The sequence below is a fragment of the Hetaerina americana genome, unplaced genomic scaffold (assembly GCF_022747635.1).
Source record: "Hetaerina americana unplaced genomic scaffold, ioHetAmer1.1.p SCAF_10, whole genome shotgun sequence".
NCBI lineage: Eukaryota > Metazoa > Arthropoda > Insecta > Odonata > Calopterygidae > Hetaerina > Hetaerina americana.
In genome coordinates, this window is record NW_027286070.1 from 20,539,225 (window position 1) to 20,563,226 (window position 24,002).

Here is a 24,002-nt window from a genome sequence, read left to right on the forward strand (position 1 = left end):
TCCCCTCTGAAACCCTGAAGCAGAACGAGCTCCACCATCCACGATCCTATCACACGGACATTCAAAAGGGACGATTCCGTCGATTCATTTTTTTTTGACCTCCCTCTAGTAACTACGGGTTACTGGCTGCTTCAATCCCTTGATGGGCACATATATACCGCGTCTGAATGGGTGCGTGGCACCATCTGACCATTTCTCTTCCGCCATTTATGCGTTGCCGTCACACCCTCTCTCGCCTGAAAACCGTATACATACATACCCCTTTCCCCAACAACCTCCTCCTCATTCTCCTATCCACCTATTTTTTCCTTGTGTATCTCTACCACCCTCTTGAAAGCCATTTCCTCCACGCTCTTTCTCTCCCCCTCTCCCTTGTGTTGGCTGAAAATCCATGGAAACCCTCCTTCCTCACTCCCACTTCCCCACTCACTTTCGACTGTTGGTGGAATGAACTGGCTGAATGAGACGGGGAAACAAAACGACCAGCAGTTCCCATCGCCGGCCGTGCTGGGCTGTCCGCCTGTTATTGTCGGAAGGGCGTCGCAGATCCACTTTTGATAATGTAATCAACCGCGGGAGGAGGGTCTTGTTTGATCAAACATCTCCCCCCCGCCCCTTCCCGATAGGCACAAGTATGAGCATCTTATTATTTTCTTCATTTCTTCCTCCTACTTCCTTTTTACATATGCGGGAACTCCGCCATCATTCGTGATGCGCATATTCTCGAGAAATTCCGTGGATTGTACGTACTATCATATCTCCCCGTTACATACGGCGTGCAGTGTAACAGATGATCTACGTCGTCCACGGGTGTTTATCAGATATTCTAGGATTCAACTAGGATTTTACGAAGTTATTCTTACCGAAATTTTATTTATTTTTTATTTTGTGGGTAATTAATCGGTATTGATTGAATTTTTTTCAAGACAATTTGCCTCTTATTAACTAGTGACGGATAATTCGCTGGAGGCATGGCATTTATCAAGAAATAGTGTGAATTAGTATATCCGTTATACATACAGCATCACAGATGGATCTGAATGCAATGAAATGCAATTGATTCGCTAATTAAGCCATTATCATAGGGATGAATACATTGGCGAATTTTTTAGGGCGAAATCTACCACATTCATACAAATCTTCGTCATTTATTTCTTCATCGTCAACAGTGTGAGTTTGTAGGGATTGCGAATTTCGATGGGAGTAAATAATGTTACTGCTTATGTTCAAGTATACAAAATCGCTAATAATTATTGTTTTTTTAATATGTGTGGTAAATATGCTCTAATTTTAACAAATATTCCTCGAAAATCGGTGTTTTTTTAATTCTCATAGTAATTAATGCCATCGCGTCTCAACGAGGAAACTATTTTGGATCCGGTGAGCAAGATAGACCCCTAATAAACAAATAACAGGGATCCTGAGCTTGCCTTGTACTAATGAAATTGTCTTATAGTTTCAAGATCTTTATTTTTTGTGTATTTGGTATTCCTCTTTCGCACTCGAATTTTTAAATATAATTATGACCATAATGACTTCGCGATAGTTGGTACGAACGTTAAAACTAATGTACTTCAATACGTTCTGGAAATGTGAAAATGTGGAGATCTCAATGTTTTTACATTTTTAGTTCTCAGGATGTAAAAAATAAAAAATACAAACAATCAAATTGTTCACCGGTTACCTATACTTTTGATAAGACCATTCATATTTTTTTATTTTACATTTCACAGTTTTATATAATTATTCCCTTTTCGTTTCTGATTCAAAAATCGATGCCGGTATATTAAAAAGGGTGTGGTGTTTTTTAAACGTGTGATGTGCTATAATTGCTTTTTGTTTGTCAATATGTACCCCATCATCATTAAATTATTTGCAAATTGAATTTAGGGACGTTGCTTGGGAGAATATTTGGAATAAAAATTACGGTGACACTTTATCCGGATATTTTGAGGTTTTTTGCTGCCGACTACAACGGCATATTTCCATAATTATCTCGCCCCGCCACTTAAAAGTTATATTTTATTTTGTAATTAGTGCTTAATGCGCTTTGATAGCTGTGAACATACCACGTGATATTTTACATTCATTTTCAATAATAAATTGAAATTCCCGATTCCCTTGCTTCGGCTGGAATGTATTCCGCGACATTTGGGTCACCATGCGAGTGACTACATTACCAGCCTAGCCAAACCTTGCTATTTCGTTTTCAATGCCGGAATTGAGCATCAAATTTAATCGTTGAGCACAATGTTACGCCAGGAAAACCTACGCGTTATTTTAATAAGGTGAATCATAGTTATTAAGGATATTTCCTGATTTTATTGAACATTTAATTTGAATGTGGTTCTAAGAAGTTCTTCATGGTGGTTTTTAGATGTTAATGGTAGTTACCGGCGACCGCCCCACCTTCAATAGGTAGAGAACCTTGAATGAAAAATCCTTATTGAACATATTCACTCAATTGAAATGGAATTAACAACACATACCTAAGATTAAGGAGATGCATGTCTCATATCTATACTATTCATAAGTATAGTTTGCTTTTATTACTTCGAGTCTATGTATTCCGAACCAATGGAAATCATTTCGCCTCATTTTCTTAAGATATTCATTATTCAAGATGTAATGTGCTGATATAACTCTCTGCTGACTTAATACTTTTCCTTGTCACTCTCAAAAAGCTCTCCCTACCTACTGCAGCTCTGGATTAAGTATGAATTTTAACGTCAAAGGTTGCGTGCGTCCCTAAAGTTGGCTCCTTGAAAATTGGAGCGTTGCTGGGAGAAAACAACGGCGCCAAAACATTATACCGAACCCCTCTCCCTCGCCCCTTGTATCCGTTCCAAATCCTTTCGTCTGGTCGCCTCTCTCACCTCACATCGAGTTCGTGTCATTTTTATTTCTTCCCTTCCGTCGTTCGTTCAAGGGGTGCATGCCATTCGTCTTAGCCGACCTCTCTCCCGATCCCCCCCACGGCCTGCGCGTCTTACGTACCCGTTCCTCACCTCTCTTCTCTTCGCTGAGGGCATACGGGAGGGTGCGGGCTCGTGCCACGCCTCTCACTCGAACGAAACACAAGCGGCGTCCCCCGGTTGCGTGCCGGGAGCGACTCACGCCTTCAACCCCTCGTGGGGAGCGGGATCTTCGGGGGAAGGGGTTGAGGGGTGGGGGTGGGGAGCATTGTTGGCCCAGAAAGTGGAGGGAGGAGAGTAGGGCAGTAACGAGCGCTCACCGTTTCCTTATTCTCCTCCTCCGTTATAGCTCGACGTCGTCTTTGAAAACTGGGGCAAATGCCACGCTGGTAAAAATATCGACCACCCTTCTTACTCCCTCCATCTCTCTCTCTCTCTCTTCCCCACCCATCCCACCCGGTCCGTCTCACGGCAGGGGTAGTAGGTGAGGGAAGAACTGGCAGAGGAAGTGTGACTCTCTCTTTAAGGGATGGTTTGTGACAAGAGAGCGGGGTGGCCGTGGTTGTGAGGGTGAGACACACCGCGACTCGCCCCAGGCGAAGGGTGTGTATCCAAACGGTGCCGGTAGGATGGAATGGAACGTTCGGGGGGGAAGGGTGGGTCAGGGATGGTGTGGGAACGGCAGGGTAGCGAGTGGGGTGGAAGCGTGGGAGTTCGGGGATTGGTTACTGAAGACATGAAAGGGTCGTGCAGGCCGGCGATGTGTACGTATTCGTTCGTGAAACTACACAGGAGGCTGCTGAGTGGTGATTTATTTAGGTTCCAGTTTCTACCCCTGGGCAGCGTAATGCCGAGATCAGAAATGAAGTTTCTCGACGGGAATAGTTCGGATTTGATTTAAAAAAAATACAAGGTTACTATATTTACGTTGGTTATATTATTAAATAAGAAGGTTAAGTTGAGATTACACATTTTATTTTCACGCATTTTTCTCTCTTTCCAGGCGACGTAATTCCGTTTTGATGAGATTGTTTTCAACAATTTTAACCAATTTTAGGAATATATAGTATATTATGACCGAAACAAAATAAAATTTCACCTCAAGTTTAGGAGAAAATCAAATATTTTATTTTTGTATTTTAAGTAGTACTTACTGTCATAGGGTTCGAGTTTTTTTTATTGGTTCCGAACGTTAATTCTATTTTTATAAAGCAAAGAATTATTTTTTTTTAACTTTAAAATATTATTTTACTATCCCCTGCTTATTATTTTTTATGACCTACCTCTCCTGAATCCCTCTGTCTACGCTCCTGGGATCACGGCGTTTTTTGACGGCCTTTTAAAAATTCTAATACCTAAGCAAATCATTTAACAGAGCGCGGTAAAAAAATTGTAGCTTTCAGTCAATATTTCACATTTTTGCAATTTTTGTTGGCATATTCTATTCAAAAAGACCTATATAGTAAGTTTACTTATAATGCACATATTGTAAATATGGTAATACCCTAGTCAAAATAATGGAAACAAATAGAATTATATGGTTTTTACTTGATAACACAAATAGCTCGTCAGAATTATTTTTGTTATTAAGTAACAAGGCTTTCTTTCTTACAAGGCAATTTTAAACCGAGTATATAATTACATCTTCAGCATGATTGCAGTTCTAACTTTCGAACAAAATATCTTGTTAGAGAAATTATACCTCTCTAAAAATGCATATTTAATCACATTAACAGGAAATCTAAAGGTATATTATAATTTGCAATAAGCTAAAGAAAGGATATAATTTTACATAAACAGTTTATACGCCAAAGATCGTAGTCATTTAATATTTCAATTAAGCATGTCAGGAGGAGGTTTGATCTCCAAGGGTATAACTACTTAAGAAAGAAAACACATACCTTATGAAAACAGATTTGCATCTGTCACAATAATTTATTGAGAATAAGGTGGGAGCCTTTTAATCGTAAAATTTAATGATCAAAGCTTATAATGATACTGTCATCACGGTATCTACCATTAAAAATACTGTATGTTTGATCTAACTCTCTTAATTTTTTCCTTGCCTATTCAAAGTTTGATAGCATTATCGCGCTGTTAGACCTGCCAGTATCTGTTGCGTCAGGTTATCGTCAGTATAATTATCCGAATGATTAATGAAGGCTCTATTTTAATTAAATTCTTTGTTTCCATCACCACTTGATTGCATGCATGCGTTTAGATTATTATTTTTGAATTTTTCCCGTTTGGGTTGCGGCGGTATAAAACAGAACTGCATTGTGTGTTTTTTTTTAATTCCAAAGTTTTTCAAAGCGATGAAATTGGACTAAGAAATGTTTTTTCCTCATTCTAGGAACTTTTTGCGTTACCGTTCAGCGTTTTCTGTTTTAGACGGCCCGGTCTTTTTGAGAAGGGTTCTCTCTCTTTTATTCTTTTTCCTTTTCCCTCTTGTTTCGCAGCGATGGTACCATTTGTTCGCATTTGCTTGCATTGGGTGGCGAAATCCCTGAGGGAATATAAAATCGATGTGACAGTAAGTAGGTTAACGCCTTGGGCGCCGTATGAGTCAATTCTTGTATTACGTTTTTTCTATTACAGTTTCTAAGCCCAACCCCAATTTACTAAGTAATGTGATCCACGAAAGATCCCTTTTTGTATATCTTAACGGTTCGCAGCATCTCGAAGTGGCGCGAACGGAGTAGCAGGAAAATATTTTCTCCCAAAACTTAATAAAAATCAATATTCGTATATTTCATTCGTGAATTCATACGTTTCCATTTTAACTCCATTAATAAGCGCACAAAAATTTTATTTACACTACCTTACTTTGAATACATTATTCTCGTTAGGATTTCTGTATAACCGGATATTCTATTTCGATATTAAATCTTTCGATTTATTTTACGAACCAGTCAAATTCCATACGACTTATCTTGCTATTCAACCAAACAAATAGATCATAATTTGTCGTGTAACATTTAGGAATGCGATTCTTTCTATTCAAAAAGTATTGTTATTTTGAAAGTTAATCATAAAAAAAATATTTTCTGCCATTAAGACCATATGTGTATCTCTAAGGCTCTAAGAATTCATCATATCTCTTGTGATTATTTAACTGATTGGAAACGAAATACCAATTATGTGCTAATAATGTTACCAGGAGTGGTTTTTCCGTAGAAATATTTTTCTTCTGAATCAAAATAATTTTCATAAACAATTTTTTTTGGGAATCAATGATAATAGATCATTTAAGTTATTTGTTACCTTTTCCGTTCCTATCAGAAAACTAGTTTGCCTGTGATAATTCTGTCCTATGATTTGTAATTACATCCCTTTTAATTGTTGAAATTCTATTAGCCTATGGGCAACAAAAGAGAAACATCGATAAGTATATCTAATACCAAAAATATATTGTTTTTCTCACCTCTATCTACAAGGCCGTAAGATATTTGCAGAATGTGCATTTAGACTATTTACAATCATTAACGTTTTGAGTTACACAATTAATGTGAGTCACTTTGGAAAAAACTGGAAGATAAGCTTTTACATATGTGTTTACATTCAATATGCATGTAAACATTTGTAAGATAAATACTCAGGTTATTCTTTTTTGACTTATTAATTGACTTATGTGCCGTAGATGAAGAAGAAATATTAGCTATCCGGCATTCAGAGGAGATAATATTTTGTTAGCTCTTCACACCGGGGGAAATATTTTGATGCAAGAGTATAAGCCAGGTAATTCCAAATCTTTTTCGAAAGATTCAGATTGAAAACTACGTAAACTTAAAAACGCATCCACAATCTACTCATCGTTCAAATTTTAAATTGATGAAAAACGGTATTTCTTATTTTTTCCTTTTTTAAATTGTTTTCAATGTGAATTTTAAAAACGACCCTAACAAATTAATCACGACCTGGCTTTAGAGTTTTATTTGTGAATTCTTATTTCTTTGTGGTTTTGTTTAAAGGTTTGCAATAAAAAACCATTTGAAATTAGAAAATGTCCCCAATGGTAGCGGACGAAATGTTTCATTTATTTTTATCGTTATCCTGTTTCTAGTAAATTGGTACGCCTGATGGCATTCAAAGGAAAAAATATCTTTATAATAGGACTGAATTACCAAAAACATTTATGGTAATTCAATTACTCAACGCAAAAACCATTTATTTTTTCTCCTGTATCCAAAAAGAATGGAGGTTGAGGTAGGGTTGATCGAAACGTGAGATCAAACTTCCTCGACGACTGTTGATCAGTGGAGAGTTCGCAGTTGATGGATTTTTAGTCTTTTATGTAACCAAATCGCTCGTATGATAACCAAAAGATACTCTGATAATGAAATGAAACCATATTTTTTCGGTGCATTCTAGGAGAGGATATTTACGTCGGATGAGTCGAGCACCCCGTACAGGAGTGACTCGTCGTCTGGGAGGAGGCATTCGGTGATGGAAATCCAGGAGATCCCGAGGGGTCGGAGGCCGATGAAAGGGGAGACGATGGCAGTGGCCCTCGTGATGGCTGTGGAAGAGGAGGACGAGGGCTCCCCGAGGTTTGTGGAGATCACGGAGGACGGCGAGAAGGCAGACGGGGAACAAGAAGTGCATCCGGCAACGGTGGAGAAGGAGGCAATGGAGGAAGCCGAGGAGCCGCCCGGCGCTGACCCTGGGGCTTCTGAGGCGATGGAGGAGGCCGCGAAGGGGTGAGTGGCACAAACAAAAACCTTTTTCTTCCATTTTCTTCTTCGGAACGTATCCTGCCGATGGACTCTCGCCTTTTGTTTTAATTTTACTTTTCTTACCACGTCGAAGACTTCGCTAAATCTTCGCGTAATGATAGTTAATCACGAAATATTTGTACAAAAAGGTAGTAATCGGACATGCTATTCGTGAGTCATTGCACTATAATGCAGAATTTGCTGTGGGGAATAACATCAAATTTCAATCTTATATTTACCCAGTATTGAGTGATATATTTTAGGAATTTTTTGGATTGGACCATTTAACACCAGAGCCACTACGAAGAATATGCTGCACCCTTTTCAAACATTTCCAGGGAATTTAAATTAGATACCATAATTTATGAAAAAATATGTTAAAGTCTTACCAGGGTTGGTGTTCGTTTAAGATGGACCCTGGCATTACGCGTTGCTGTGCTCATTAGCCCTGACTAACAAAACATAAAATATCTTTAAAATCATTGATGCCTATCACAATAACTGATATCAAGGAGATATTTAACTATAGTTCATAATAAACTTGACTATGAACATTTATATCAAACGATGCCCTTTCGACAAATATTTGCGCACATTTCGGCGATAATCCATGCCACTCCAGACATTAGTAGTTGCCACACTTCGGGCACGTAATGTGGATGGTATGATTGAAGTTGAATTATAATTATCGTTTAAAATTTATGTCTTCGTATAGTAGCTCCTTGTACTCAGATGTTTGGAAATTTATTTGCCCGCCCAAGTACGACCCAGGAAAAATTCCTCACCGTTGATATAAATCCTTGCCTTATTATTAAAAACGTTGTGTTAGTAATACAGAGAAGAAACGACTGGAGCAAATAAATTTGTAGGCATAAGGGAAATCGTGCTTCTTCTTCAGTATTGTCTTTACAATTCCGAAGATCATAACACTGCCATTAAAAACGAACTCGATAGGGCCAAAAGAGAAGGCTCACCCTATCTATATAACTGTAATTGCAGACCTATATGATAAAGGAATTTAGTCTGGTTCACTATCAAGATTGGACGTAACTTCTCCACCTTATTAATTTCTTTACTTAAACATTTAAATTTGTTATTAGAAACCACTAGTTTTGTCTTTTTTCGTTTATTGACATAATCATCGCTGGGGCTGTCACACGGCTGCATTCCTTTCATTCTATTTCATTACTTTCATTCTATAAACGATTTGATGATATAAATATATATGAAACCTTTGAAGAAATGAAGTAAGAGGGTCCAATTAATCATGGACCTATTTCAAAATTTTGAGCTCTAATGGATAATATAAAATAAGCAAACGTTAAGCGGAATATCAAAGAATACGTGCCATATAACAAAATGCCTATAGAAATACTTCGTTGTGTCTAACTTTATTGATTTTTTTCTGGATTTAGATCGGATAGCCGCATCTATAGTATTTCTTTTTCATTGATATTTTGAAATTTTAATTTAAAATGCAGAAAAAAAGGTGTTCATGTTATGAACTACTATTATTATGAGAATAATAATTTAAGAGGAATCCTATAGGAAACTTAGTGTTATCCCTTGATTAATTTTGTGTTTAAAGTTTTTTATTGAGTTCTTTACGAAAACAAGGTATTACGAATTTATTTGGTAATGATATTACTTGCACTTGTTTTGGAGTGCATGCTAGTGAATCTTTTTGTGTCGAATGAATCACGTCCCATCTCTTTTGTCCCGTGAATTGTGGAAGCACCCATAGAATGCAGATTAGACGGGTTTGTTCGGAACTCAGTCGTCAGAAAAGAAGCTTGTGAAGTGACTTTCTAGTCGTGCGTTTGGGAATAATCATGCAGTATTCGGAATGCGTTCTGTTGGTCTGGGACTTAGTTTCCATTTTAGATCGTGTGCCAGTTTTAAATTTTGTCTCAAAAGAGACGCCCTCTTGAAAAATAAAAAGATATTATTTTTGTCATACTCAGCGAAGCGTTTTTAGGGCACACATATACGAAGTAGTGTGGAGTTTACCTTAGTGTGAGATTATGTGGAACTCCGAGTTCATTCCATGCCCAGCTCCATGGCCTAACAAATATTTTCGCGAAAGTTAAGATCTAATTTAGGAACAGTGCGCTAGAAGAATTTGTGATCAGAGGAAATACGTAAGAGCATTCTATTTTTTTCCTGAATTCAACGACTGGGATGACCTAGGAGAGTTTTTAAAAATGGAGATAAAAGCGACAATCTTTATTATCTCCCTATCTCTCTGTGCACTTGATGAAATGCTGTTATTAAATTCGATTGCCAGAGGACATATTTTTAGAGTGATGATATTTCGAGCGTAGTCGGAAAAATTTGATTTCCCCGGGTGTTCAAAGACTTCACGGATCCGGACGAGGGGCTCCCGTGAATTGAAATTCAACCAGACGACTGAATTGGAGCTTTGTGCGCCGTTCCCAGTCGTTTCAAGGGTCGAAAATCACCGAATTCGCACTCTTGTCTTAATGTTCACAATTTTGCAATTCATTCAACGTCGACTCCATGAATCGTGATCGGATGGATCGCGAGGGGGCGAGTTGAATCAATGTGCGCGAATTCAAACCCCCCAAACCACCACCTCCAAAACCTTTTCCTAACATAAGGATATATATCCACATGACATAATGGTCGTTGGACGGTTAAGAGGGTTAAAGGGGTTAATCCAATCGGTTGCGAGCACTCTGCGTGAGGATTTTCTCGATTGGATTTGACTGGGGCTTTGGGCAAGCGAAACATTTCTCCGATACAAATCATTCATTTGTGTGACGCCACTTTACTTCAGGGACTTAATTCTTGTACAATTACAAATACATTGACTCCAGCAATCTCTTGCTCCGGTTCGTGGAAATACATAATCACTGAAAAATATACATATTTCTGGCACTGAATTAAAATTTCTATAATAAAACACCAATTAAAATTTTTATGCACATTTAGACTACTCAAACTATTAGGTTTGCTTCTCATACAGAAATATGATTACCTATTCAATTTTTTTTCTTGATACATATTTTTCTTATTTTTTTTCTCGTTTAGCAATATTTTCTGAACATGTGATATTTTAGTTACCAGTATTTGGCATTAATTATACTTAAGTAAGTACTGCAAAGAAAAGAGAGAAAGTGAAATTTGAATCTTTTGCTGGGAGAAAAATATTAATCCTTAATACTGAACTTCAATGATCTAAATTATGTCAATAAACGAATTTTGATTATTAATTATTATCCAAAGAACTGCAGGAGATCACGCGAAAGTAACTTTGACGAAGTCGTCCGCTGATATGCATTCAGATGTACCAATTTCAAAGTGTAAAAGTAATTGACCTTTACCGAGATCCCGGTCAAAGCGAATGCTTTTCACACTTTCCAATTGGTACATCAATTATAATTTTAAGAAAAACGTGTTTATTATATTTCAAAAACAGTACTTTACCCGAATATTTGCTTGGAAAGGTAATGGTAGACCTCATTTATTACCAAGTACTACGAAAGCGTGTGAAGTTCAACACTTCACAGAAATGGTAAGATTTGATATCTCCAAAGTTACACAGCTTGGATGAATCCGTTTCCAGGATTGTTGCTTTTATTTCAGCTTTCTGTTAGAAGGTAAATGATATGCCCGCAAAGATACCACGACTGTTTATTATATTAAAATACCCTTTTAAGGATATTAATAAGTATAAATTGTTATGCTGAATCTAGTGGTATAGGCATAGTTCTATACTCAATGGAAATATTCACCGGTTTGATGAACGAATAGGTTCCAGATAAACCGCTCTTGGCTCCTCATTAGGTATCACTGGGACTTATCAACCGGTGTTTACAGAGCATCCATTCCCCAGGCCCAACTCAGCTTGAAGTGACCCTGAAAATTTTAAGTCAACAGGAGGATTTCTGCTGCGATAAGTATTTTGCCATCAGTAAATCAATTCAGTAAATGAATTTCTCTGATCAAATAGAAAATTCTAAATTATTGTGCTCTTTGTCATTGAAAGTCTAGCCCATGTGAGTGAAAAACGTGGAGCCGCCCTCATAAAAAACACGCTTTGTGAAAAAATACTTGTATGGTGTAAATTTTGCAAATCAGTTTAATTACCTGGACAAAGACATTTTTCCATCGGATTTCACAGGAAATTTCGAATTTCCCGCATAATTATACATATAGGGACACTTTTATCACCTATCATTAAATTTTTTTTAACCACATAAGATATAATTCTTAAAATTATCACGCGTGGCTTGATTTTCGAATTAGGTACAGTAATGGTTGTGAAAGGTTAATTGGAAATTATTGATAACCTGTGCACGAAGCTTTTAGGTACCAATTTCTCCACTGTTCTAATTCTATTACCTGTATCCCGGTTCTGGGTCATCACTCATACACTGCTTGCATCTGACATTTGTGAATTCATACCCAAAATGGGGTGACACTGGATCCGACAATGAGGCAGCTAATCAACGCGGACACTTGGTTGCTAACGTGCACCGCGTTGCCGGCAAGTGAATTTGCTTTGGAAACCTGTCCACGACAGCACCAGCAGTACATCGCCTGTTTACACGCAGCACCAATATTTTCCATTTTGGAAGACCCGATCAGATCTGTTATTAGTGCTGAAGAACTGGCCATAAGAGGGATCTTACTTGTTTTAAAGTATTAATTTTCTTATTGCATTTGAATCCAATTGAAATTATAAAATTATATTATTTGAAGATCAAAACATATCAATATAAATGCAGTGTCATGGAAACCTATCCGGACCGATTTATTTCTACCCCTCTGCGAAGTAAAGAGAGGTATGGCACACGGAAATTGATACCGTGTCACAGATATGTTTCAAAATTAAGCTAGTAGAGAAATAAAAAGAGGAGATAAATTCAAATCCACGTTAAATTTATGGATTGGACCACAGTCCGGAGTTGGAATTGGTGGGCATGTGTGTTGGTACTTTGGACTGGATAGTGATGGTAAAAAAATTTTCTATGTAGCAGTTGGCAACACCCAAATAAAAGAAAAAAATCAACTGAAAAGATGCCAGAAATATATTTATTCTTTGATAAGCTTCAGTACACTGAGTTTATTATTATTTTAGTAATTTCAAATATTATTATTTAATATTTTTTTCTTTTAGTTTAATCCTTACCCACTCCAAAACTTCCCCTTATTAATTCTCCATTTCTACCCTCAAAAAAATTGCTCACACTCGCTCAAAGGTGTTTGTTACAGAATTACTACATAAGCGAGTCTCCTTTTTTTATTTTGTGGGTGTAACGTAGATGTTGTATTTATCGTTTCAATAAATAAATAATTATATATATATATATATATGTGTGTGTGTGTGTGGGGGGGGGGTAGTCCAACCCTCTACCCGCTGGACTTCCACGTGTGTGTCGTGGAAGTCCATGGGGTAGAGGGTTGGACTACTGACCGGAGGGTCCCAGGTTCGATTCCCGGGAAAAGCACTCTGGGCACCTGCAGCTCCACCCAAGCTATGTGATTTTTCGGGTACCAGATCTTTCTGGGAAACCATAACCGGCGCAGGGAAAGGAATATATATATATATATATATATATATATATATATATATATATATATATATATATATATAGATACACATATATAAATATATATATATTTATATATGTGTATCTATATAATGCGTATAAGGATATTAAATATTTAATATATCTTGAAGAACAATAGAATGATAAATTTTCAATTCGCAATAATAAGCTAACCTATTCAATAGATAGACGATGGAATGAATTCATAGATTATGGTCATATTTACATCCATTCTTGACCTTTTAAAGATGCTTTAGAAGAGAGATAAGGGATCAGCGTGCCTAATGTGAAACTACCAACAGTTTTAAAGGATCTCAGAGGTGGTCCTTGAGATGCGGGTTGCGTGCAATGCAGGATATCTACAATCACGCGTGTAATTGATTGAAAGGTGGTCCCCAGCTTTGAAAAAAATTATGCTGATTTACCAAGGCCTCGTATAAATAGACAAAGCGTATTGCATCATATGTCAGAAAGAAATTAATGTTTTGTTATCTTGCTATGTTAACCCGATATGAAAAGAAACTTGATTTCCATAAATGTGTATTAAAAATGATTAATTTTAATTTTCCTACGTTTTTTAATAAAATAAACTCTTGAAAAATAAATATGAGACAAAATGTTCCGTAAGTAATCCAATTTCCTTCTCCATAAAAATAATGCTTAATAAATAATGAATTCAGACAAAAACTCATCGAATCTATGTACATTATTAACCTATTGCCTTAGATTTCTAAAATGCATTCGCAATATGATCAACGCGTGTAGAATAGATCATACTGTTAACCCTATTTTGACATTGAAATTGAATCACTGAGCTGGAACTCCAGTGCTCATTTTTAAGGTAGGATCCACTCCGACAACATTTGAGGGGCTACTCGAAGGAGGGTAATTTCATGACGACAAATGCGGATTAATTAGCCTCGCTAATGCATCGAGCTTCATAAACCACGTACTAAGGTTTACCGTGCCGATATGTATTCACCGGGAACAGCGGAATCATCGCAGGTTCCCTGGACTTGGAGAACGGTGAGGAAATAAGAGAAATGTTCTTCGGAATAATGATGTGAATACTAAACGATTTTTTTTGATTAGCTGCATTCGAATCTATTTTCCGGCCACTTGGATATTTTCCTCGCGTGCTTGTCTGGCTCGTAATCCTGAGAATTTTCTCGGTACTTACAGTGAGATCCTTTAATGCTCATCGATCAAACTAGGAACTATAATTTATAGGTTATTCGTGCATGAATGCAGCCTCGCTAGCACATTAAACTTGTAATGCTGCTCCTTTCATCTCAATATTTTTTTAAATTATTCTTCAAATATTATTATTATTCAAAAATGATTGCATCATCACTCTTCATCTTTGGCTCGTATCTTCTCAGCAAAAATGTGCATTCACTCTTATTTAATCCAGTTCCATCGGAGGAAAATTTTCGCCAACAATTGGTACTTTCTAGTTGACCTTTACGTAATATTCTTTGTAGTCAGTATTGACCGATGGAAACTTACACCCTTAGAAGTGAATGTATGTATAAATTTTATAATGCAGCAGTATATGCAGATGAAAACTATTTGATTCTACCCCAGTACCATTTTTGTTTAATAGAGTTAACCTACCACTTTTATTCGGAATAATAGTATTAGTATAATAATAGTATTAACCTACCTATTTTATTCTTTAATTTTAATTTATCCTCCTCCTATTATTGGTGATTACTCTATTTTCCTCCCTTGGTCATATTCTTCCGTATCCATGTGCATATTCGCATAGAGTTACGGGAACGGCGGAGGCAAAGAGAAGTTTCAATGTAACTGTGGAAATTTGGGGAGGGCGAGGTCGAACACGTACGATTTATGCGTTTGGGATCTCCCTTATCCTCTCTATCGTTCCTTCCTGGCCTCTCCTGACTACTTCTCTCCCGCTCCTCTGCAATCTACCGCCTCTCATCGATTGCGCTCGCCTATCGAATACTCACACAAACGCGGCGAGACAAAATGGCGAGGAGAGATGGACGATAGGGCAAAAGGGCTGAGTGTGAGGACACGCGGCGAGTGTGGAGGGAGGAAGTGAGGCGAGGTCGTTAGGAGTGATTTCACGCACGGCTTGCAGGCTGTCCTCTTTATCTCGATGGTAAAAGCTATAGAGTTGTCTGAGCTATTTCTCTGTTGAAAACATTATTGGTAACCCACTTAGAATTTCCAAACATGATGTAATGTTTTCTCTACGCTTGATTTTCCAGAAACGGATAGGAGCAAATTGGGGCAGTTTTCGCGGGTTTCATTATTTTCTTAGGATATAAATTTTATGTTAATTCGAAGGTTCCGTGAATAAAGATGACTATATCAGTTCCACAAAAAAGTACTAAAAGGTTCGTATTTTGACTTCACATTTGAAGGATTTTACAGATTATGGTATCATCATCGTACGGTTCTCTTTAAGTTTTCATTGTGGCTCTTGGGTTCTAGAAAATTGGTGGCAGTATACGATAGCTTTACCTGCCAATTCATCTACGATAGGAAAAGTGCCAATTAGACTTCAAATTTGCATCATGTAGCTGAGCATTTTGATTGATCGAAACGGAACATGATTCAAATTACTTGATTCCAGCTAAGGGTTAAGTTGATCCAAGCAAATAGCACAGCGCCGTTAAAAGCTTAAGTATTTCACGAATTGATTGAAGAATGTCTGATAAAACTAATGCGTAATTCTCGTTTCTTTTTCCCTCTTTGTACCCCCAGGGATTTTAATCTTCTTTCTTTCTCGCTTCCTCTGTTTGGTTTCACTCTTCACGATTTGTTCAGAAGCAAGAGAGTAGAGTGGATGTAACATTTAAGAAAATTTCAAAAATTGGAATGAAAGTACATCGGTGTAATCATTTAATTTACTCGCATATGCTCCAATTTAAAATTTACCTACTTGGTATGAATAGCTAGTAGGTGTTTGTAGAGATAAAAACCTTGGCAAAGAACTTATACACCCGAAGGGAATTATTTTTAGTCTTTAAAATGTACCTTGCAGGATATATTTCCAATCATTTAGATACAAGTATGCATGAATTAATGCGTAGTAATTAAATTCGCACATATTAATAATTAAATCAATTTAGTGTGATTATGTATAGTAGTTAGTAATAATAATATTAATATTTATAATTAAAATTACATAAAAGGAAAACATTTATTAGTGACCGTCAATACCTAGGTGGGTCATGAAGAAGACTGAGATTGGAGTAAATAATTAAAAATCTGTGTTTTAAAGAGTTAAGTTTATAAATATAATATGCACAACTTATTTTGCGTTATATATAATATATATGTACTCCCCGAAACTAATAATCTACTGTAACGGGAAGGGATCGGTGAATATCATAGATAAATGAATGAATATTTTCTTGAGCTCAACAAATTGTTTTCCAATCTCCTTTAAGTTGTCCACGTTTATATTTAACAGCTATAAAAAAACAAGTTATATAGTTCAGGTTAGAAAATATTTATCGTAAAGTATAAGAAATCTAACGCGTTTATAATGTACTTCAAAGACGGAACCGCTACTGCGTCTCTACGACGGTGAAGCTAATTAATGTCATTAGATATAATTGACATATTTCGTAATTTCGTGGGTTAAAACAATGAAAATCTTCTGTGAAACGTAACTCATTTTTTCATTTGCTCTCTAGCTCTCTCCTGTTTTGATGGCGGCATTAATATCCACCCTTCGGACAATGGTTGGGTTTTCTTCATCAGCTACAGATCATAAAGTTTCTCATTCGTTTCACTCCCATGAGTACTCCGGATGAGCACGCCAATGGAACTTCAGTTGAGGGGAAGTTAAGAAGAAGCGGCCCCGGAAAGTTTTCCGAGGTTGCCAACAGCTGAACATCCAATCGTAAAAACCTCACTCAGTCGTAGAAAAATCACTCGGGGAAGGAAATCCATCCCTGGTCAGGGGGTGAGAATTAAGTTTTGCTCTTCTTCTACAACAAGCACCGGACCATTGCAAACAATCCTTCGCGCAATTATTACCGCCCCCGCCTTTCTTCCATGTTTATTGGACTCGAGTGATGTGTTCCACTCTAGAATGTTCGGCAAAGGTACTTCACACCCTCTTGTTATGTTTCCACGCACCGTGTCCGCTCACTGTTGCAGAAGGAGATCCTTGAGGAAAACGTTCCATTTTCCTCACCGGTCCAGTTAGCGTCGTCCAGTTTCGACTCCTCCTTCATTTTCTCTTCTAGATCATTCCCCAATTCCCATTGCCACTCAATCTTACTTCATTCTTCCCCCTCCCATGATTCCAAACCATTTACCCTATTTTTCTCCTACTTCCTCCGTTCCTCATCTTCCAATTCTGTCTCTCTCCCACTCTTTAACAACTCGGTTCACGTTTTAATTTCCCTCTCCTATTTCCTTCCATTTTCTCTCTTTCTTTCTCATATTCAGGCTTTGCCTTCTAGTTTCTTTGAACGTTTTTCCACTTACCATCTTCATCGAAGTCGCTAGTGAAGAAGGCCCTCGGTCAACTCAACTTCCATTTCTAATCAAAAGGGTACACGCTCCAATTCCATTATTTAGAGTTCAAAGAAAAAGCTATACTCCATCGAAGGAGCTCCTAGAGAACTGAAAATATTTCTATAACACGAAAAGGAAAGAAAAATAACCTTTTCCGCAGAAATTTCATTGGTACGATGCGTAATTACGCGATGCTGCATTTTCAAGTGGAAATAGAATGGTTGAGCTTTGGGACACATATTCGAGGTTCATTCGGGTGTTAAGATCTATTTTGTGTGATCAAAGCATTTGCACCAAATAGCTGAAAAATTCCACCACTTCTTAACATAATATCCCTGTAGTTGGTCCTTTTTGCGCACTGCACAAACCGGCTGTTGCGTGGCCGAGGCTTCTTGAGTTTGTTATCTCTCAATGTCCGACCTTCTTTGAAGTATCGCACCAACGAATGCACATCTTTCATATATATATGTATATATATCTTATATGTGTGTATATATGATACATATACATAAATATATATAAATATGTACATACATATACATATATATATATATATATATATAAATAAATAAATACATATATATATGTGTGTGTGGGTCGCGGTAATCCAGTGGGTAGAGCGTTGGACTGCTGACCTGAGGGTCCCGGGTTCGATTCCCGGGCAAGGCACTCTGGGCACCTGCAGCTCCACCCAAGCTAAAGTGATTTTTCGGGTACTAGGTCTTCCTGGGAAACCATAACCTGCACAGAGAAAGGAACTGGCCCCCCTACCCTGGTGTGTGAATTTTTACACGCCGTATAGGGCATAGTACTGGGTGAACTCTACCATCACCTACTAAACCGACCTTCGGGTTGATTACTGTGTTCATGGTTTTATATATACTCGTATATATATATACATATATATACATATATATATATATGTATGTATATATATATATAAATAAGGGGATCGAGATGGTTCGGGGGCTAACGTACTGGCTTCCCACCCAGAGGGCGCGGGTTCAAATCCCGGCGATGTTGAATATTTTTCAGAGGTATCTCGATCCCTACTTGAGGTGCTTTGTGGAGGGCACTTTGAGTAAGTACGCCGTCCGTCGGATGGGACGTTAAACTGCGGACCCCTTGGCGCCTTTCGTAAAGAGTGGGCTAATGCCGACGCCGGGTTTCTCTCCACCCTTCATCCTTTCCTGTCCATCCCCTATGGCGCAAATGACCTTAGCTGTCGGTCGCCTCCCCTCAAAACTACTACTACTACTACTATATATATATAAATATATATAAATATATATATATTTATTTATTTATATATATATACATATATATATATATATATATATATATATATATATATATATATATATATATATATATATATATATATATATATATATATATATATATGAGACCGTTGCTACATGCCTCACACTCAAGTTATGTTAAAATCCGAAAGATGTTAAAACATGTGAGTAGGGAAAATGGATGATTTCAGGTAATTATTGTTCACTGCATTACACCATTTTAAGTCTTGCGGATAAAAGTTTATCACTTAAGGAGCAGCAATACAATCCCTGTGAAGTCTACAGTGTTACCACCTTTTTGTTATATTGAAAAAAAAAGTGCCTTCGTATTTTAGGATCAACCACGTATTTCTAACTGCTTTGAAACTGGCGAAAAATTGACCTTTAGAAATGACTTTAACTAATATTTCCAGCATCAACTTCTGGGGCAGAACCGATTTCCATTTTTGTGTAACCGTAGTCAATAAGCCGGAAGTTAGGTGACTGTGCAGAGGAGATTTGAAAATTGGATTCTGTCCAAAACCCTGGTATTGTGTATGTGAAAATATTTGTTTATATGTACGTTGAAAATGTTTTGCACTTTCCCTGTATCTCATACTAATTTATTTCAATTTCACTAGTCCTGATAAAAAAAATTGATTAAAAGTGCAAATTCTGATGATTCACTCATTAATTATTACAACCACGAGGACTAATGGAAAAGTTACGTAAAATAAGCTCACGATAGATTTGCAAATATGACTTATAAGTAGTATTACTGAAGTTGTGAGTCGAGGTTCTTCTGATGGCGATGACGACGGAAACCCGCCACAGTCAACGCTCTCCGAGGTCCGTTAATGGTCTGGTGTGGATCCTAGCCACGAACTAGGTGCTAAGCGACGAATGACTTATCCGGCTCCTAAGGTGGGAGGGGATTTAAAAGTAGGCCGTGGTAGGTGTCGTGCTCATACGCTATCCCGAGCTTTTGAAGTTCCCTCACGACGTGCTCCGGTTTCCCGTACTTGTGGATTGCGTAGCCGATCACGAGTAACCGGACCCTATGACAGGCTCTGGGAGTCTGGCAAGTGATTTCAAGAGCCCGGCGGCGTATATGTTGAATGTTGTAGCATGCTTCAACAAACACGTGCGGTGGGAATAGCTCGGGCAGTTGAATCAAGGACCCTGTAGTTAGTTGCAGAACGCAAGTATCTATGCAAGCAGTGGTTCTCCAGTGGATTAAAAAAAAACCAAGCCAATCGGTAAAACCAATGAGAATTTGTTTGGAAAAGAAAGAAAAACCAGTATTTACCAGTGCTCGCCAGCCAGAGGGCCTTCTTTGACCACTTGTAGTGTATGAGAAGGCCCTCGGTGTACTTCCAAAAAAAAGCAAGAAAAACAAATTCAAATAAAAAAATTATAAATATTAAAAAAGTGTAATTATAATTTCATATGGACACAATAGACCTTGACAAAAATTTAATCGTTGATGTTTGTGCTTTGATCAATTCTTTTTACTGAGTCGTGCTATTCAAATTTGTTTTTATGGAAACGCAAATTCTTTGACTCGTTCATCGTGCTTTACGAGGGCGGTTCAATAAGTACCCGTGTTTGACGACAAAGGGCGTTCTTGAGGAAAGTTTATGTTATCATCGTGTGCTGCCATCTATCAAACGACAGTGAAACAAATTTAAGGCTGATTTAAAGGTTAGTTTGGATTTGGCAGCCATTCGAGTAAGACGTGTTTCGTGATTTTCGCTCGTTCTATTCAAAATTGTCATCTTTGTTGTCCTTGAGGCCAAAATCTCTGGCGACTGCATATCTCAGCCATAGGAAATAGTTGAGGGATTATTTGGAAAGAAACACATACGAGTGTGGTCCCATTAGTACCCGGCCTGACGTAGAGATGGTGGTAGTCGTTAGAAAAACATCACTATAACAGAAAGTAAGCAATCTATTAAGCATATTTTTCAAGTTGGCAGGAGCTACGTCATGTAGTATTTGTTTGGCAACCATCGATAGTGCACGTTTTCAGTGAATTTGTGAAAATGGAGAAAATTGGCCATCATTATGTGATACAATAGTTTTATTTGAAAGGCCTCAGCCCACACAATATGGAAGATAAACTGGATTCTACTCTGGGTGAGTCTGCTCCTTCGTTTAGCATAGTAAAATATTGGGTAGCATAGTTTAAACAAGGCCGTATGAGCTGTCAAGACAAGCATCGCATTGGTCGACCAAATGAAGTGACGACTCCAGAAACCGCGAAGAAAATCCACCTAGTGATACTGGATGATCGTCGGCTGAAATTGCACGAGCTAGCAGACATAGTAGGCATTTCAAAAAGTGCGGTACATCGCATATTAACTGAAAATTTGGACATGACAAAGTTGTGTGCAAGATGGGTGCCGCGTTTGCTTACAGTCGAGCATAAACGGTGTCGTGAATACAGGGTTCGTCCGGAAAATAAGTGTACTGACTCCTGGGCTGGGCGCGCCGCTCCAGGCGCGCCCAGCACCGCTCTGACGGGCTGCGATTGGAGGGGGGTATTTTGGCAAGCGACGCTGAAAAAGGCAGTCGGCTCTGAGCTGTGGTGTAGTGAGGAGCTCTGTTAACGCGAACCTCCACGCTCGACCCACGTCACGGAACGCGATGCCGAAGCAGCGTTATTCCATCAAATTTGCGGTAAAGCTTGGGAAATTGTCCACTGAAACTGTCGGTGTGATTAACCAGGCTTACGGGGAGTCAGCCATGTCCAGAAACATGATCTTTCGGTGGCACAAGATGTTCGTGGAAGGCAGAGAAGAGGTCGACGACGAGTCTTTGAGAGGTTCCCGATGATGCCTTCGTGGGAGCGTTCCAGGAATGGGAACGCCGCTGGAACAAGTGTATCGACTCACAAGGGTCCTATTTTGAGGAATATTAGCTTAAGATATGTAAAAGTGTAATAAATTTTTTTTCCTGAGCTCAGTACACTTATTTTCCGGACGAACCCTGTATGTTCCAATTAAGTGTTTAGCATAGTCTCACAGCAACAAATCAGATTTATTGCGCCATTTCACGACCATAGATGAAACATGGGTCCATTGCTTTACACCCAAGACAAAAGAAGAATCAAAACAATGGATTTAAAGGGGAGAACCGCCTCCAAAGAAGGCGAAGACCGTTCATCTGCAGGTAAGGTTATGGCGTCGGTTTTTTGGGATAATTTTCATTGACTATCTTAAAAAAGGAAAACTATTAACGGCGAGCATTACGCAAACTTATTGAAACGTTTGCGCGAAGAAATCAAGCAAAAGTGGCCAAATTTGGCAAAGAAGAAGACAATGCATCAACCCACAAGTTTGTCCGCAAATTTGAAAAAAATGGCTCGGTGGTCAAAGATATTCCAAACGTGAAAACGTAGTGTCGGCAGTTAATGGCTATTTTGAGGAGAAGACAGTTCTTATCATAAAAATGGTATCGAACTTAGTGAGCATCGTTTTCTTTGTTGGGCCGGATACTTCTGGAATCACCCTCGTATTAGTGATGGGGTCTCAACGTGGTGGTGGGTTGTAGAAAAAAATGAGGATGAATCAGAAAAAGACGGGAATTGGATCATTGGTAAAATAAGCAATATCCGTTAAATCCTTTGAAAAATACGTCAAAACATTCCTTCCAAAATCCATTATCGTTCTCTAATAAATAAAGTTAAAAATATAGAATTATGATGATACCTAATGAATGAAGAAGGTAATGAACATAGTCCTCGATGAAAGACAGCGGTTATACCAGAAACCGAGAGAGTACTGCAGGAACGAGTTTGTGTTAAGCTAGCTTATGATAAGACTCTCTCACTTGATTAAATCACTCTCACTCACTTCTCGCTCACATATTTTTAAATCTTCCGAATATGCAATTCAACTCAACAGAGTAATAGCAGAGAGATTGAAATAATATTCAGCTAGCTTTCGTGAATGTGAGAAGATTGGTAGTAATTCGACTCGTTAAATCATCCAGCTGATCAACAAGCATTATCACTAGTGTCCTTCAAAATATACTATTGTACTGATAAAAATGAAATATTATAATGATTGAATTTAAAATGTGTAAAGGAATTCGATTGATTGACTGAATTTTTATCATACCGTATTGCACTTCCTGAAGTAGAACCAAATTGCTCGACAGGCTTAACACATACTAGATTAGAGGCCTCATCCAAAATTAAATTAATTGGGTGTTTAACAGTATACATTTGATGACCTAAGAGAGAGCCATAATGCACATTTAATGCTTATCACGTAGTTAAAGGTTAATAATTACCATAGAAAATGGTCACAATAAGGGTCCCTGAGAGTATGAAAATTCAACAGTCATCGTCGACTGATGTCACAAACGCCTTATTCTTATAAAAATTTTCCAACTATGATGGAATATTTTTATTGATTATAATTAATTTGATATAGTGTTTTCGTTCAAATTCCGGTCTATATAACATAATAATAGATATTTATTTCATTTACCTTTTTTCATCACTTTGCGTATCCGTGGGAAGCCATCAACACATAATGCTCATTTGAAGTGACTTTGAAGAGAAAATCTCTCTCCGAGGGGAAGAACGAGTCAGTTAAATTGGCCAACCCTTGCAAAGATTTTTCGTAACATGATTCCGTTAGTTAAGTTTTGTTTTTTACCTCATTTAGTGCACGCGATTTTAACGAAAAAACAGCGCTATTGACCATTTACTCGTTCTTTGTTTTCATAGAGGTCACGTGAAGTCTCCCGCAATCAGGTAGGCAAAGCATGCAAACTCTTCACTCTTGCCATTAGGAAAGCGCGTCCTTTTATTCTTTACCTGTGACAACACTCTCTTACTTCTCCTTTTTCCCCGTGGGGGACAGCATCCTTCCCCCACCTTCGTGTATCCTTACCGAAACATCCTCTTTTCGCTCGATTCGAGATAATGACCTCGCTCTTCGCCCTTTTCCTCTTTCCCTACCGCGTGGCGGTCTTTTTTATCTTACCCTT

The 24,002-nt window shown here is 37.9% G+C and overlaps 1 protein-coding gene across 1 annotated transcript in view; it reads left to right on the plus strand.

Annotated features, from left to right (window-relative positions):
* The window catches only part of LOC139700283 (uncharacterized), a 137,116-nt gene that overhangs the window by 31,204 nt on the left and 81,910 nt on the right, over nt 1-24,002 (plus strand). Inside the window, exon 6 of the mRNA XM_071598918.1 lies at nt 7,287-7,615. Within this exon, the coding sequence (XP_071455019.1) occupies nt 7,287-7,615 (329 nt within the window). The remainder of the gene's footprint in view (nt 1-7,286; nt 7,616-24,002) is intronic.